Here is a 16,678-nt window from a genome sequence, read left to right as displayed (position 1 = left end):
AAAAAGTTGGCAATTTCTCTCTAAATTATCTGGGTGTGTGAAGTGTTTCAGAGCTTGGAAAAGGTTTCTGCTAGCACAGAACACAACCAAAGCAACTGCAAACATCTACAGAAATGTTTGTGTCAGTGTGGTCAGGCATCCCCACTCCATCCCCTGCTCCTCTTGGGGTTTTAGAAGCTCCCGTGAAACTGAAATAGAGATTGTTGGAGTTCACTTGAGTTAGCAATACGAATTAAGCATTTAAAGTTTAGCCTGTAGAACTATGTGTTGGATGTTAACCTTTTTACTTAAGAAACCTCTGCCATGGTACAAAGGGCATAGGAAAATACAAATTTCTGAAGTTTCTTGCAGAAAGAACAATACCACAGAAGACCAAGAGATACAAAAAGCCCAGATAAGTTTATTTATTCTGCGTATCGCATCAAAACATCTGTCAAGATTTCCAGGCAAAGCCAACCTTTTTTTTTAATTTTGTTTTTTGCAGATTTTTGGTAATATTTCTGTTAAATCCTCCCCGTTAGAACGCCTTGTTTTAAAGCATCAAAGACCAAAAAAAAGGAGAATATTTTTGGAAGCAAGCACATTTCATTTCTATCAGAACACAGAGAGGGATGGAGCAGCACAAGCACCCACCACTGAGGCAGATGCCACCCCAAAAACCCTTTTTGCAGTGATTTGCTCTTTTCATCCCTGTGCTTCAGACAGAAAGGGATGAGGCTCTGTGGATAGGCACAGGACAGACAGCTCTCATCTGCTCCTGCATTTCTCAGCTATTTGTTGCTCTCTGTCAATGTGAAACGTTCTGCAGGGCTCTATTTAAAGCTGAGTGCCCCAATGAGAGCTGCTTTTTGGGAAACATTTCTTTATTTGCCTGGGTTTCTGTGTTTCCTGGGGCTCTCAGTGATCTGAGTGGGAGCTGAGGAAGTGCTCAGAGCCTCCTCTCCCTCCAGCTGCATTTCACAAGTGCTGGAAGTGATGCCTTTTTGGGCTATCTAAACCAGAGGCCAGACAGAATTAAGGGAATAAAAGCAGTTCTGTTTATTGAAGGGCCTGCAGGTACATTTAGGGCAGATTAAGCCCCCCAGGGCCTACACCCAAAATGGACAATGTTTCACAGGTTTTTATACTTTTATAAGTTTGGTCCATTTGCACATTGGGGTTCATCTGCCAATTGCAGCTCCAGGGAATGAAGTCATTGACCCCAAGTTTGCTTCCCCCAAGTCCCTTTTGTTCCCATCTCTGGGCCCTGAGGCAGTGAGGTGTCCTTGATTGCCAGGCCTGGAGAGGAATTGTTGTGTCTGCCCAAAATGGGAAAGCTGCAGCTGACACTGGCTGTGGGGTTTGGAGTTACACACTAAAGAAATGCAAGATTGCCGTTCCAATAAATAAAAAATATAAAAGCCAAAATCCCAAGGCATCAGAAGTAGCCAGGTATTGCTCCATGAGAAATGGGAGTATTCTTCCTGTTTTTAGAACCCAGCTGCAGCTTTATCTCTGACATGGCTGCTTAGCTGCAGCTCCAAACTTAGCAGATTTTCCTGACATTATATATATTTTTTCCTTCATCCATTCGTGTTCGAAAAGACAACTTTATCCCAGGAGCTGCAGCGTTCCCTCTGCCATTTCCCCCCCCTTCTAATAGCAAGGTTAGAATTCTAAATCAAACTTAATTAAACTTTTCCAAGTGAGTAAATGTCAACATATGGACAGCCACTTCCCTGCTAATATCAAGCTAACAGAAATTCTGATTTCTAATTGGCTTTATTCCTAATGGTTTGTTTGCATTGGCACAATAGCCTGTTCTAAATGTGGTGTTGCAACATGTGATCATGAAAAAAAAAAAAGGATTTATTTCCCTCCTTCTTTTACTCTGAATTAACCAATGACATTTATTCATCCAAAGTTCTGGGATCACAGTTCCCCACGTTGCTAATTCAATTTAGTCCATACATCTTTCAAACAGAGTTTGTGTTTTACATTGATATATTTTTTTATCATAGTTATGACATTTAAACAACTTAATCTGAAGGGGATCCCTTGTTTGTGCTGTGTCTTCTTCTTTGCTCTAAATTGGTTTTTGATGAAGTCTGAATTTAAAACACTTTCCTGGTAGAGTTTCTGGGCATTTCAAGGCTGGCTGCAAAACCAGATTTCTCAATGTATTTTTATTCTGCACTGGAACTTAGCTGAGGCTGTCCAGCTTTTTTCCATGAAAAACCCTGAGAAAAAAAAGGTTTTTTTCTAAACTGAGCAAAACCATTTAAGGTTAAGACCATGTGCACCTGTTCTGCATTCTTGGAACAGTGACTTAAATGTGGAGAATTTTGTAGCTCTATTTTTATATATCCTGCATGAATACAAAGAAGGCTTCAGCTTGCATCAGAATTTTCCTTGTGGGCATTAATATTTGTGCTGAAATGAAGAGAAATGTCAGAATCACTTGTTGCTTACAAATGTATTTTTATATTTGATTTATTCTTTTTTTTACTGTTTCTGCAGAGAGAGTTAAACAATATTAAGTGTATTTCTTTATGGGATAGTTGTAGTTCATACTAAGAGCTCCTTTATTTTGAGAGAAGGTCACTGTAACAGCACAGCCTTCCTTGCACTGTGGAATATTGTCTTGTAATTTTGGCTCACAGCTTCTCAATTAATCCCTCAAATAATTATTACTTGCAGAATTTTAAAGAGGAATGACTTTAAATTTAATTATTTTGGGTTTTTTAATATAAAAGTTTTGTTTGTTTGTTTAGCAGTACCTACAAGGCTGTTTATAGTTGTTATTATTATGGGGGTAAACATTCTTGTAAAACACTTTTTCTGCAAATTCCTACTGGGCTGCAGAAATTTAAGTGAATGCAATTGCTCTTTTCTAGATGTTTGGATGAAGATATATTCCACTGGTCATTTTAGAACACACCTATCTTGATTTTTGCCATATTCTAAAATGCTTACAGGGAGCTGCTTCTAGACTGAGAGTGCATGAAAATTTATTAGTAGAAATTGTCTTTTCTGAAGCCTCCCATTATAAAATCCTTGATTCTTAATTTCCTGCTTTCCTGGCTGGATATCCAGCCAGTCTGTCTGTCTTTATGACCTTCTCTTTCCTTTATTTTGAACCCATCACCTTTGGAATGAGAGAACAAAGGAGGTCCTGCCCATCCAGCACTTCTTAGGGTTTTTTGAGTCAATTGATATTTTTATTGCAACGTGGAGTTTTTAAATTTTCATTTATTTTACATTGGTTTTAATTTATCTTCATTTTTCATTTATTTTAATTTTTAAAATTTATTTTATATTGATATTTATTGCATTCTGTAGGGTTCCCCACACCAGATCAGCTTTGGGAGCCAATTCCTGACAGAAATTTAAGACTCAAGCTGGTGTCAGTAACAACACATTGAGAACTTGTAGAGTGCAAAATATGCACTATTTTGTCATGTGGGACCTGCAGATTAAAGAATCATTTCCTAGTGCAAAGTGACCTACATCTGCTTTCTACAAATCCATGTTGGGCTGCAAAATCTGAGGTCCCCCAGATGCCTTCCCTTCATGAGAAATGTGCAGATCTCTGACAAAACTCTTGGATATTGCTCATCACACATGGCCAGGGTGCCAGGCACGACTCAGCTCTCTGCTGGGGAAGAGGCAATGAGATTTAGAACTTTGGGACAGCATCAAAAGTCTTCTCACATATTTTCCAGGAAGAGATCCTCCAGAAATATTAATTCTGCAAGTAGGACTCGGCTAGGACGTGCCCTTGCAAGTCAAGTGGTTGAATAACTGCACTTGAATCCTTGTTAATAAACACAGAGCAACTTTTCAAGGTCTGATTCCTGCATTTGGAGCCCATGTTTTACCTTTAGAATACGTGGTTTTATTTACCTGACATCTCTAGCTTGGAGCAATATAAGTGAAGCTACAACAACCCAACATCAAGGTTTGTCTCTTGCAATCCCTTAGAACAGGACTCGTGATGAAAATTCCCTTTTTTTTTTTTTTTTTGCATTTATCTCTTTTCTCTCTGCCAAAAAAAAAGGAAACAAAATTGAATATAAACACTGTAGAAGCAGTTGCTTGGTCTTTTGGTGGAGTGAGGATCCATCCCTTTGCCTGATCTCTCCAAAGTGAATTTCCTTGGGGATGCCAGGCAGAAGAATCCTGCTTGACACACCTCATTTTTCTCCTGAAATGGAGGGAATAGTTCAATGAACATTCCTGTGCTCATGAATGTTTGTGATCAGGCTGCAGAACTTGTGAATATATATATATACATATATATATATATAGAGAGAGAGAGAGAGAGAGAAAGGTGTGTATCTATATCTATCTATATCTAGATCTAGATCTAGATCTAGATCTAGATCTATCCATAACTAAATCATCTATATCTATCTATCTATCTATATCTATATTTATATCTACATCTATATTTATTTGTATTATTTTTATTTCTATTTCTATCTATATTTATATCTATATATATCTATATCTATGCATATATATCTATAGCTATCTATATCCATATCCATATCTATATCTAATATCTATTTCTATTTCTATCTATATCTTTATTATGTATATCTATATTATCTGTATCTACATCTATATCTATATAATCCATATCTAATACTATATATCTATATAATCTATATCTATTTCTATTTCTATATCTTTATTATGTATATCTATATCTACATCTACATCTACATCTACATCTACATCTATATCATCAATATCTACATCTATAAAATCGATATCTAAATCTATATCTATATATCTATGTCTGTATATATTTTTATTTCTATATCTTTATTATGTATATCTCTATCTATAATCGATATCATCTAGATCTCTATCTGTCTATGCTTTCAGGGCCCCCAGATTTGTTTCCTTGCATATAGATGCCAAAAAAGTGTAAATATTTAATAGGAAGCTCTGGAGCTGGCAGTTACATAACAAACCCACAGGGACAGCAGCTCTTTGCTTCCCCCTCCCTGCCCCCCTGGAGCCCTTACATAACAAGCTGGTGGATCACAAAGCCAGGAATTCTCATATTGGGTTCAAAGACGTGTCCAAAAGTGGCTTTTAGTGAATGTTTAAACCCCCTGAATGCTGATGTTTGTGGGGTAATTTTGTCACCCTCATAAATCCCTTCTGTGGGTTTGGAGAACACTGATCCTGCAGGTAGCCTGTGTTATGAAAATTAACCCACAAACACCAGAGATTTATGTCCTAAGAGGAGACAGAGGAGTCTTTTTTCTTTATTCCCATAAAGGGAGAGGCCATGGGGCATTCCCCTAGAATCACTCACATTTTTGGAGGATGCAGCCTCCTTTTTATCCAAATTTCCTGGCTGCATTTCTCTTCTCTCTTTCCCCATTTCTGGGAGAGTTATGACATTCTGAGAGAGTTATGACATTTTTTATGACATACACAGTCTGTACCTCTGTACTTGAGAGGTTCAGACTTCCCAAAACACCTGATACCAAAGATTTCCCTCACTTTTAATTTAACTCTCCCTTTTAATTGTTAATTCTTACGAAATTTAGGGGGTTTTCTTCCTCATTGTTTCTTTCATCTTTCAATGTCTAATTTCATTTATCAGCAGACCTGAAGTTTGTTTGTAGAAGCAAATATCTTTTTCCATTCATCAATCAGTGGAATCCTTCCCATTGTTTCTTTTATCTCTGGTTTTATGTACCAGCAGACCCACAGCTTGTTTGGAAAGACAAATCCACTATTCCTCTCGCTTGGAAATGTTTGTCAGGCGGACTGAACCCTTGGAGGGAGTGAGGGAAAGGCAGAAATGGGTGAAATTGCAGTGATTCCTGCCCCTGTGCCTGAGCTGTGACTCGGAGCCAGCCCTGTGCTGCTCTGCCCTCGTGGGAAGTGATTCAACATCTGCTGATGCACCGTCATGCAGAGGAGGATTTGGGGCAGGAATGGTGGTGCCAATCACTCCTGGGACTCCTTGTGGAGCAAAAGACATGGCACAAGGAGGAATCTGCAGAAACGAACACTGCAGTGTTTGTTACCGCTCGAAAAGCCTTGTTAAGGAGGGGAATTTATGGGTTCTATCACATAATTTTTGGGTTACTGTTCCTTTTGTTACACAGCTAAATACATTTGTGAAGTTAGAACCATCAGTGGTGCTGTTGGGAAGCAGAGCTGATGACAAAGCTGTAACTTTGAGCTGCTCAATTTGCTTTAATAACATCAGCGCTGGAGCTGCAGCGAGGGGAAAAATGTCTTTAGAGAAAGAGATTCAATAAAAAGTTTTTATCGGGGAGCTGTTGTCTTTCTGATGACAAAACCAGTTTGACTGACTAAAAAAATTACCTCTGGAGGTGTGAGGAGATTTTCCTAGGGAATTTAAATGCCACAAGGTATTCTCAGCTTAAAAATAGCAGTGTGTAGGTTGAAATGAGTAGCTGAGAGGTATGTGCTGTAGGTTGGGATTTAGGAATACAGATGTTCCCAGATTTTTAAAAATGTACTTTTTCTGATTTAAAAATTACTGTGCTGCAGCTCAGGATCGTATAGTTTGTAATTATAATCATTATGTTATTCAAAGCAGCTTAAAGAATCTCCTGATAGCTGTTTGAAATTTTAAGCAGATATTCTTTTTAGGTGAGCTGAGCCCGTGTGCCTCCTCCTGTATGTGCCCAGGTTTGGGTGATATCAGGAGAAATGTACATTGAAATGGTGTAAAAGCATTCCAGATCCAACAGGACATGAGCCTGCCAAGCTGTCAGGTGATGCTGTCTGGCTTTTTGTGGACTTCTATTAATTGTCTTTCTTGCTTGCTAGCTTTCACTAAATTGAAATTATTAATAACAGCCACCAGGTTATTACCTCGTGCTGCCTCTTGCTCACTGTTCCTAAAGTGCTTTAACCTGTTTTTGTGCCTCCTCCTCTCCTTCTTCCCCTTTTCACCACAAGCACATTCAAATTTTTTTCTAACTTACCCTTCAATAACCTATGCCTCTCTTCCTTTTTTTTTTTCCTTTTAAACTCTTCCATATAATTAAATTCTATTTATGCAGAGGAGGTTTCTCTGGCCAGTTTTGAAATTTCTTGAGTGGAAGTGCAGCCCAGGTGAGTGCCTGGGGGTTTGCTGAGCCCTCCAGGGCAGGTTTGGAGCCCTGCAGTCCCTGCAGAGATGGAAATCCAGCTGCTGCCACCTCAGCTGGGCTGAGAATGGGAATTCTGGGCAGGTTTGGAGCCCTGCAGTCCCTGCAGAGATGGAAATCCAGCTGCTGCCACCTCAGCTGGGCTCCCTGCCTGTGATGGGTGGCAGAACTTCCCTATTCTTTCCTTTCCTTTGGATTTTTCCTTCCTTTCATCTCCCCTCTGTAGAACACTTTTCCATCAGCTTTGCTGATCTATTTCTGGCAGTTTTAAGCTTTTTAATGTTCTGTTCTCCTTCCACAAGGTTCTGGAAACGTCCTTTCAGATATTTCATGGGCACAAGAGTCCCCTTGGTCTCCTTTTGTGTTTCTGAGCCTTCTTTGAGGCTGTGCTGCCAGGTTCTCCCTCTCCTGGGGAGCTCCAGCTCACCTGGCTGCTCCTTTTGGGATAAATTGATCCATTTTAAGGCTCCATCTGCTTTTTCTGTGCCAAAGGAGTCCCAGCCCTTTACATCCTTGACTTGCAGGTGTTCAGCATCTCAGTTTCAAGCCCTGCACATTTTCTGTGCTGTGAGGGTCAGACTGTGGCCAGGGCACACATTCAGAATTGTGGGAGAAAAGAGTTCCATGTTTTAAACTTTTTTACCTCTCTGCTTTTGGGTTTTCTGACAGATAGGGCCTCTGTTAAAGGGAATTTAAGATGAGAACATCACAATTTGCTGTCTTGGAATAAAACCCTGCCACAAATCCCATCTGCATGTTATAACAGCTCTTTTGTGCTGCTTTTCACTCTGTGCATTTCAATAAAAGCTCAGGCAGATTTTTGGGTAGCAGTGAGAGCCACGTGCTCTCTCTGAAAGCAGAACACCAATCTTATACCTCAACATGAATTTTGCAAGCTTATATGAACATTTAAAATAAATACTAGGTGTTCTAAATTCAATTTTGCTACTTAGGTGTATTAATATGATGTATTTTATTAATATTTCTTATTTTCTCCTTATCTATAAGGTCAATACTGGGTCACTTTACAATAAGGACAGATAATCTAAATATAGAGTTAAGATGTTTATGTCTTTTTCCTCTAGAAATACACAAAGTTTCTTTCTGTAAATCCATGTAAGTCTTGCTATAATTCCTAAAATTAGCAGAAAAAAAAATTTAAAACCCAATTATTTTTCAGTAAGTAAATAAGAAAACATTAGACAGACTCAAACCAATGGAGATGCAGGTTTCCTTTATTTTTTTTTTCCTATCAAAGGAACACCTCTAAAACAGTTTGGAAGCAAGAACACCACATAATTCAAGTAAATGTTTCCTGACAGATGGGTCGTGTTGTAAAGGGCAGAGGTTGCATTTTAAAATCCTGCTTTTCATAATAAAAAAAAAAATCTGCTCAGAAATCTTGCTCTTGTAAGAATCAGGTAGTTTTTTGCTGGAGTTTATTCCTAAAGAGGAACATTTTGCATTAATTTATGTAGCACTTTTATCCCATCTCCTTTCTGTGGAGTGTAAAATGCAAAAGCAAAATTTTGGGAAATTCTGGTGGTCTGATTGACTTCTCACCTGGGCCCTGGGGTTTCAGAGAGGCCACATTGAATCTTAACAATTAACAGCTCAAAAATCAGCTCAGAATTTCCTCCATCCTCTCAAAGACTTCAGGTTTTGAGGAAGTCTGGCAATTAATTCCTCTACTCCTAAAATTCCCTCCTCCCTTCAACCACCTCTGCTCCACCCGAATTTATCATTGTCAGATGAAAGGAACAGAAAAGAAAATTAAATGCCTTTAAAAGTTTGTTGTTTTCATTGGGTTGTGGAGGATTGTCTCATGATTTTAAGTCATAAACATGATTTTTTATTCAGTGTGGAAGCTTGTCAGATTTAGGGACACTTTCCAAGAGCTTGCTCTAAGTTCAATCTGTTTCCTTCAGATTTTCTTCCATTGTTACAAATAATTTTTTCAGCTGGAATAAAACAAAATTTTCAGCTGAAAAATGAATTATTTTATTTGATTGTGCTTCATCTACAAGGTATCTACAGGTAATTCTTTTTATGTTAATGACAATATTTTGTATTATTTGCATGCATGTGTCAACGTGGAGATCTGTTCTGACAACACAAACACAAAATCAACCTCACTGCTCAAGTCAAGGAATATATTTATTTTTACCTGATTTTTCTTAATCAAGTGGGATTTTTTTGGGTTTTTTTTCTGGTTTTTTGTTTTTTACTGAAGGGTCTTGGAAATATTACTCTGCAGCAGATCTTTGTAATTTGTACAAGCTGGGCTAAATTTCAACCATCTGAAAAGGAAATGGAATCAGTGTTTGACTGTGGCTAGACCAGGCCATGTTTCTTTTGTGAGAAATAGAAGAGGAGGTTTGCTGTTAAAAAAAAAACCAGAATATTCATCATATTTAATTCTAAGTCATATCTAATAAAAAAAGAGAGTGAATTCTGGTGTTACATCTGCTGAAACAGAATTACTTGCACTAATTTAAAACAATCAAGACAAAAGTGAACGTGCTGATTTGGAAGAGGAATCTAAAGATCCAACAGAGCCCAGCTGAGATGATTAAGGTTAAACAAAGCAAAATTCATTAGTGCTTCCCAAAATCTCTATTGTGCTGCAGGAGGAAGTTGCAGGGTTGGTTTCTGAGCTGCATTTGAGGCTGGTAATGAGCAGCTGAAGGTACTGGACTTTAAAAAGTTGCCTAATTTCTTCCTTGAGTGCTGTAAAAGTGGTTTTAGTGAGGTTCCTGTGCTGCAGGTTTGGGTGGGCCAGCAGTGGAAGGACACCCCTGCCCGGGCAGCCCCTGCCCTTGGGAGCAGCCTTTGCCTTGCCCTTAGAGACTCGGTGTAACCTACAGAGAACTTGGCGAAAAACTCCCTTTATTTTCATTTTCTTCCTCTCTTAGTGGCTGTTCAGGCTCATCTTTCTTCCTTTGACTTTTGGTGGTTTTGTTATTGTTCACATGCAAGAGCAATTACTCAGCTGGTTAATGGGTTATGATGCTCCAGTTTGTCATTTAAACACAGCAATCAACCTGGCTGTTAATTCTCTCTAGTGAGAGGTGATGAATAAACCAAATTAAACTTCAGTCAGAGGTGGAAGCAAAGTTGCTGAACCCCCTGGTACCTGGGTGAGGTGGAGGAGTGATGTCAAATTCCTGCCTGGTCCCATTCTTCATGGAAAATGGGAACAATTCTTCCCAGGTCCCTCAGGAGAGGAGGCTCTGCTGGCCAGGCTGAGTTCTCCTCTCTCCCACCACTTGGGATTTCTCTGCATTGTGACTCTGGAATGTGCCCTTGGCTGCCCAATATTTCTCCCAGGTGCTCTGTCAGTAAGAAGAGCTATGTCACTTTCCTTTGGTGAATGTTATCCATTTAAATTTTAATTGAAATAAATGATTAGCAGATGTATATAAAGTAATTCAGAATTTACAGTTCAGAACAGAGTGGTTTTCTTAATGCTGTTTTGCTTTTGGCAGCAATAATGTACTTGCAGTTCTAGAAGCATCCCACTGCATTTCTCTGTAGGGAAGACTGATGAATTAATATCAGGGAATTGTTTTTACTCAGTGTTCCTTTATACATTCATTATCAAATTGAAATGCTGATAAACCCGGCTGACCCCAGTGTTCTTTTAACAAGTGCTCCCTATAAGTGTGTTTAGTTCAGAACATTCAGAAATTGTGTTGAAAATTGTTTAAAAAAAATATGTTAAAATTGTTTAATTTAATCTGACAGGGTGTTAATGCGAATTTAATGCCATTGCTTTGCATTATTTAATGTCATTTATTGTTTTAGTCCTTTCTGTCACCTTTAGCATTATTCTTATTCAGTATTATTCATATTCTTCAGTATTATTCTTGTTCTTCAGTATTATTCTTATTTTTCAGTATTATTCTTATTCTTACCCTGCAGGTTTTGGTAGCTCAGGTGAAGCTCTGATTCCTCTATCACAAAACAGAATTGGTGCTTTCTCCTTCCATTTGTTTAGTCCGGGTTCACCAAGGATGGGTTGCTCAGAAGAAAAATTAAAAGGACAAGGATTTCTGTCGATTTATTTATTTTCTCTTTTTCACAGATCTCTTTATTTGTCCTTTTCCTCCATTCTGCCACGTTTCATCAGCAGGCAGTGCTTGGAAAAGCAGCTCCATCCCCTCACCTTGTCACGTCACAGCAAATTTCATTTCTTGTGGCGCATCCGACCTTCCCTAAACCGGTCCTTACCATCTCTGCAGGGTGTGGTACTGCAACAGGAGGAGCTGAGGATGAGGGGGAGGCGAAGCTGGCTGGATTGAAGGTGCTGCCATCCTCCTGTCTGTCATCTGCGTGGTCCTGGTCACTGCCTTCAACGACTGGAGCAAGGAGAAGCAATTCCGGGGGCTGCAGAGCCGCATCGAGCAGGAGCAGAAGTTCACCGTGGTGCGAGGGGGACAGGTCATCCAGATCCCCGTGGCAGAGATCGTGGTTGGGGACATTGCACAGGTCAAATATGGTGAGTGCACGGCCTTTGGAGCCTTGGCTTGCTCTGCTGGCCCTTCCCAGCAGCATGGACACGCTTCCCTGGCAGGTTTATAGGACAGAAAATCAGTGTTGGCCATGCTGAGGTGACACCTGAGCTGTCAGGGCAAAAGGAGAACATGAAGACCTGCTGTAAAACTGCACTAGGAAATCAATTCAGTTGGTCTAAACTTCTTTCTCTGACCAGGACAAGGATTGGTCAGTTTTCCAGTTCCTTCCAGTTTTCTGTATTTGTCCTTCCCATTTTCTGTATTTGTTCGTACAAAAGTAATTCTCTATCACAGAGGATTCTGTTATTCAGATTAATTTCTTTTTATTTCTGTCCAGTTAGGGGCAGGAGGAAGGGTTTTTAAATGTTGTGTAGAAGGGAATTGGGCCTCTGTGATCACCTCATGAGTTGTTTCAGATCCAGATTGACTCCCCAAATGAGGTGCCTGATAATTCCATGCCATAGGGAAAGCCCCATGCTCCAGTGGAGTGAGAGACTCCTGCAGGAACTCTGTGTGCTCTGGAGGGAGTTGTTAATTCCAGCACTATCCCCTTCCATCAGCCTTCACATTTCTCCTGGACTTACCTAAGGGCTCCCTGAGGGGGGGAGGGGAAAGGGCAGCTCAGCTATTAATTAGCTGCTGTTAATTCCTATGAAGTCTGATGGAGAAACCTCCAGGTGATGTGAGGAGCCCTTCCCTGCCAAGCCCCCATGATGGAGATGTCCATTGTGAGGTAAATGTGACACATTTGGATTCTGGGATAGCATGAAGCAGAACATGTTTGCAATAAAAGACCATTCCAGCCTGGACTGCAGTACTGTGGCTCGTGTGGACACAATCAGGAGTAATTCCTTCCCTTCTCCTTTCATTTCACCTTTTCATGCAATTAATTGTGATTTTATAACAAAACCCATAGTGTAATTATAAAAACAATCTCACGGAGGTTTTCCATTGCCCTGTTCTGACCACAGGTGACCTTCTACCTGCTGATGGGATATTTATTCAAGGCAATGATCTCAAAATCGATGAGAGCTCCTTGACTGGAGAGTCCGACCAGGTCCGCAAATCCGTGGACAAAGACCCGATGCTGCTGTCAGGTAAGATCTGCCCCACTGTGCAAACCCAGGGCACTGGGAATATTTCCCTGTCTGCTCTGGGGTGCCCTGACCCCCAGGGAAGCTCTGACTCTGACCCTCATCCATGGAGAAAGTTTCCCAGACTTCAAGATAAACTAGAATCCACAAAAGTAGAGAGTAGTGTAGTTATATCACTTGGTGAGAAATTTAGTTTTGGGATTTTTTGTATGTTGTGGATGGCAGCAAGATGGAGGGCACAGGGTGTCATCCTGGGTTTCTTCTTCATGCTTCTTCTTCCTCCTTCTCCATGGGTTTGGGTGGCATTTTGTAATTGGGTGGGAAAGTCCCCATTGCAGCTCTGTGGGATCAGTTATTGGGTTAAAAGGGAAAATAATCCAGGTGTCAGCTCTTCATTAGATAGTTTAGTCTTAAAAGACCTTGGAATAAGAGATTGTTGGCCATTTTGTGCCTTCTGATGAAAAGCTGCTGAACTCACAGCACTGAGACTGTTTGACTGATAAGAAATAATAACCACTTGAGTCTGAACATGAATTACTGTCTCAGTGCCTTCAACCCAGACCCAGAGAAACCCACGACTGGTACCCCCACACCCATCCCATCCCCTCTGCCTGCTCTGCCCTCTCCAGGTGTGCCGAGCTCAGCCTGAGCTCTGCTGGGTGCCTGTTTGCCTGGCAAAGCTGCTCTGGGAGCCCAGGAGCCAAGGGCATTTTTTGGAGGATATTTTTATCCACCTTTGTCATGAAATTCAGGAGAAGATTCCCTCAGAACAAAACACAGAATTGCAATTAGCAAGTTCTTAATTAAAAGGTATTTGGAAATAGTGACACATCTTAAAGGAGGCTCTGATAAATTTCTGAGGAAGGTTGCAGCACTTTTCCTTTCCAACTGAACCACCCAAGTCTCTGCTGGCTTTTAAAGATATTTTCTGATCTTTAGGTTTGAATGGAATTTATTTGTTTTTTTTTTTTACCTGATTTGTGTATTTGTGATGTTTTGCTGAAACTATTTTCTTGCAGAAGATAAACTCGTTTGGTGACAATATTTCTTTTAAAAAAGAGAGTCTGATGATGATGGATGTGCAGCATGAGGTTTGTACTTAAGCATTAATTCTTGGTTGAGAATGATTCACAACAGGGTTTATTTTGGTTATGTGGTAATATCTCCCTCAACAGAGGTTTATAAAGCGTAGCAAATATCTCTCAATACTTTCAGAAAGGCCCTGCATAATTTTTTACATTTATTGTAGCTCTCTGTAACCTGTCTTGCCTCTTTTCAGGCACCCATGTCATGGAAGGCTCTGGGCGGATGCTGGTGACTGCTGTGGGGGTGAATTCTCAGACTGGCATCATCTTCACTCTGCTGGGAGCTGGGGGAGAAGAGGAGGAGAAGAAAGACAAGAAAGGTAAATTTCCCAACACCGGGATGCTCCAGAGAAAGCTCCTGGGCTTTGTGCAGCCAGAGCTCTCCTCTGCTCTTGACAAATAAATGGGATTTTTCAAACTGCCCTTTTTTTTTTATGACACATTTTTATCATCACATGTCACACAGAAAAACAGCAGAAGCTGTTAACCAATAAATCCATTGGATAACAAGATGTTTTTCCAGTGTGAAACTGCAGGCTCCCAGTCCATGCTGAAATGCAAGGGGATACCTGGGCATGCTCCAGTTGCTGTGGCTTCTCTACATGAATCCATGCTCACCTACAGTTGGCTAAGATTTTGTGCTTTTCTATCAATTCAATATTTTTTCCCCCAGGAAAAAAACCCTTTGGCCATGGAAATAGCATCTGTCTTGGAGCTTCAGGATTAAAATAAAGATAAGCTGTGGCTCTTTGCTAGCCTGGATTGTTTAATGTCAGTGACTGACTTGAGAGGCATTTTAATTTCTTCAGGTGTAAAGGTCGAGCTAAGAATAGTAAAAGCCAAGAATGTAGCAGTAAATGTTAGAAGACAGTTTTACTTTCATGTCCTGCATCAGTTAATGAAATCAAGAAGCCTCTTTGGGCTTTTCACCTTATTACAGTGTGATGTCATAAGCATTTGCTAATTTATGGGCTGCACACTAAGCAGAAACATGATTTAATGTCTGTCCTTGCCAGTTTTTCTTCATGAAGTCTTGTAAATTGTTCTGCTTCCACAATTTCATTCCAAGTCTGTCCTAAGAATAGTTGTCTTTCAGACATGATTAAGGGCCAATTAATACAGGTTTTTCAGACATTTCTGCTCTTTCTAGTGGTGTTCACTATTAATTTTAAAAAAGAAGTTAAAGCTTTACTGAACATTCTATTTGCTATCTGTCAGGCAATATGATTCCACTTTTATTTCTTTTGTTTCCATCATTTTATATGAAGCTGAGATAGGAAGGCCGAATTCAAATTGTTTTCAGGACCTACAATTTCCATTTCAGAGTATGTTCAACAAGTGCCTGCCTTTGACTCTCTGCTGCTTTGAGGAAATCCCTTTTTACTAAATGAAATGTTTACCATTTCATTTCTGCACAGAAATACTCAATAGCTGCCAGGCATGGGGGGGCTCCAGGAGAATAAAAAGGAGAAAAGACTGAAATGTCACAAAGCAAAATTCTTATGCCAGACCAGTTTGGAGCAGCACCTTGGAGTTTGCTCTTGCTGCTGTTCAGATCTGGGGGAGAGGAGGAGCAGTTTCACCCCTGTGGGATGGAGAGCTCCCTGAGCTGGGTTTAACTGGGCTGGCCTCCTTAGGCTCTGCTCAGGACACTGATGGTTCTCTCAGGTCTCACAGGGAAGAGCCTGGAAAGGCAGGAAAAGAGAAATCAGGGAGTTTTCCCCACATTGTGGCTGTAACTTACCAGAGATTTTTACAGAGGTGTGTTCGAATTTGGATGCAGACACAGAATTTAATTGAACATGGCTCTGTAGAAACAGCTATAATATAAAGAATCCATAATATAGAGAATTCCTCCACATTTTCTGATGCAGCTTTGTGCTCGTGCCTGGGCAGAGCTGGTGGCAGATGGAGGCACCAACCCAAATGAAAACTGCTGGAACATAAACCTGCAGTTCTCAGAAACCCTGCCCCTTTCAGTGTGTGTGGGTGTGTGCTTTTATTGTTCATTAACACTTTAAAAATCATCATGCAGGTGTGAAACAGGAGGAGGAACAGCAGCTTCCAGGTAGAGTAAGAATTGTACCCCATCCAATGATGCAAATCAGGGGGGAACTGCTGATTGAAATAATCATCTTTGAATCACTCAAGTTGAAATTAAAAAATGATTTCAAATCAACAAGATTGCTGGTGCCAGATCTTTTGGTGAGCAGGCATTGTTGGTGTTGCAAATCTTCCCATTGAGCTGGAATAATCAGCTGTTCTCCAGAAGTAAATTGCAAAGTATTTCATGTGGAATACTTGATTTGCTGTTAGCAGCTCACGCTGTGCTGGTTGGGGTGGGGATCCAAACGGAATAAAGAGCAAGCACGAGTCACCAAAACAGTTTAAGTCGTTGCCACCACAGTAATCAAATTTGCAATTGAAATTTTCCTCAATGCAGTTGCACAGGGTGTGTTTTTAAATCCTGGGAGCTGTTTATTTTCTTCTCCCAATTTGCCATTTGTAAATAAAATCAGCCCATTCTTCTGCAGTACCAACCCAGTACAGCACGAAATAATCCCTGAGGGGCAAGGACTGGAGCAGTTTGAGAGCCTCAGCCAGGATCCATGGGAGGATTTGGTTCTGTTGTGAGCAATTAACCATCAGAAACAAAACAAAATTAATTTTAGCTATTATTTGCGGAGACTAATTTTATTGAACTTAACTATAAAGAACATAGTAAAATGATAAAACCTTCAAGGTTTTCAATTTCCTGTTAGGAAAGATTTCTTGTCCAATTTTTTCTAATATGTGGATAATAACTGAAAAGAAGAAGAGGTTTTCTTTTCTGATTCTTCCTTCAT

General features: G+C 40.1%; 1 protein-coding gene across 1 annotated transcript in view; it reads left to right on the top strand.

Annotated features, from left to right (window-relative positions):
• ATP2B2 (ATPase plasma membrane Ca2+ transporting 2) overlaps window positions 1-16,678 on the top strand; it is a 386,601-nt gene that overhangs the window by 278,464 nt on the left and 91,459 nt on the right. The window contains 4 exon segments of the mRNA XM_030956513.1: window positions 11,381-11,419; window positions 11,422-11,637; window positions 12,625-12,750; window positions 14,027-14,152. Of these exon segments, the coding sequence (XP_030812373.1) occupies window positions 11,381-11,419; window positions 11,422-11,637; window positions 12,625-12,750; window positions 14,027-14,152 (507 nt within the window).

Source organism: Camarhynchus parvulus, chromosome 12 (assembly GCF_901933205.1).
Source record: "Camarhynchus parvulus chromosome 12, STF_HiC, whole genome shotgun sequence".
NCBI classification, from domain to species: domain Eukaryota; kingdom Metazoa; phylum Chordata; class Aves; order Passeriformes; family Thraupidae; genus Camarhynchus; species Camarhynchus parvulus.
The sequence above is the reverse complement of the archived record's forward strand: the minus strand, read 5'-3'. Positions and strand labels throughout refer to the sequence as shown.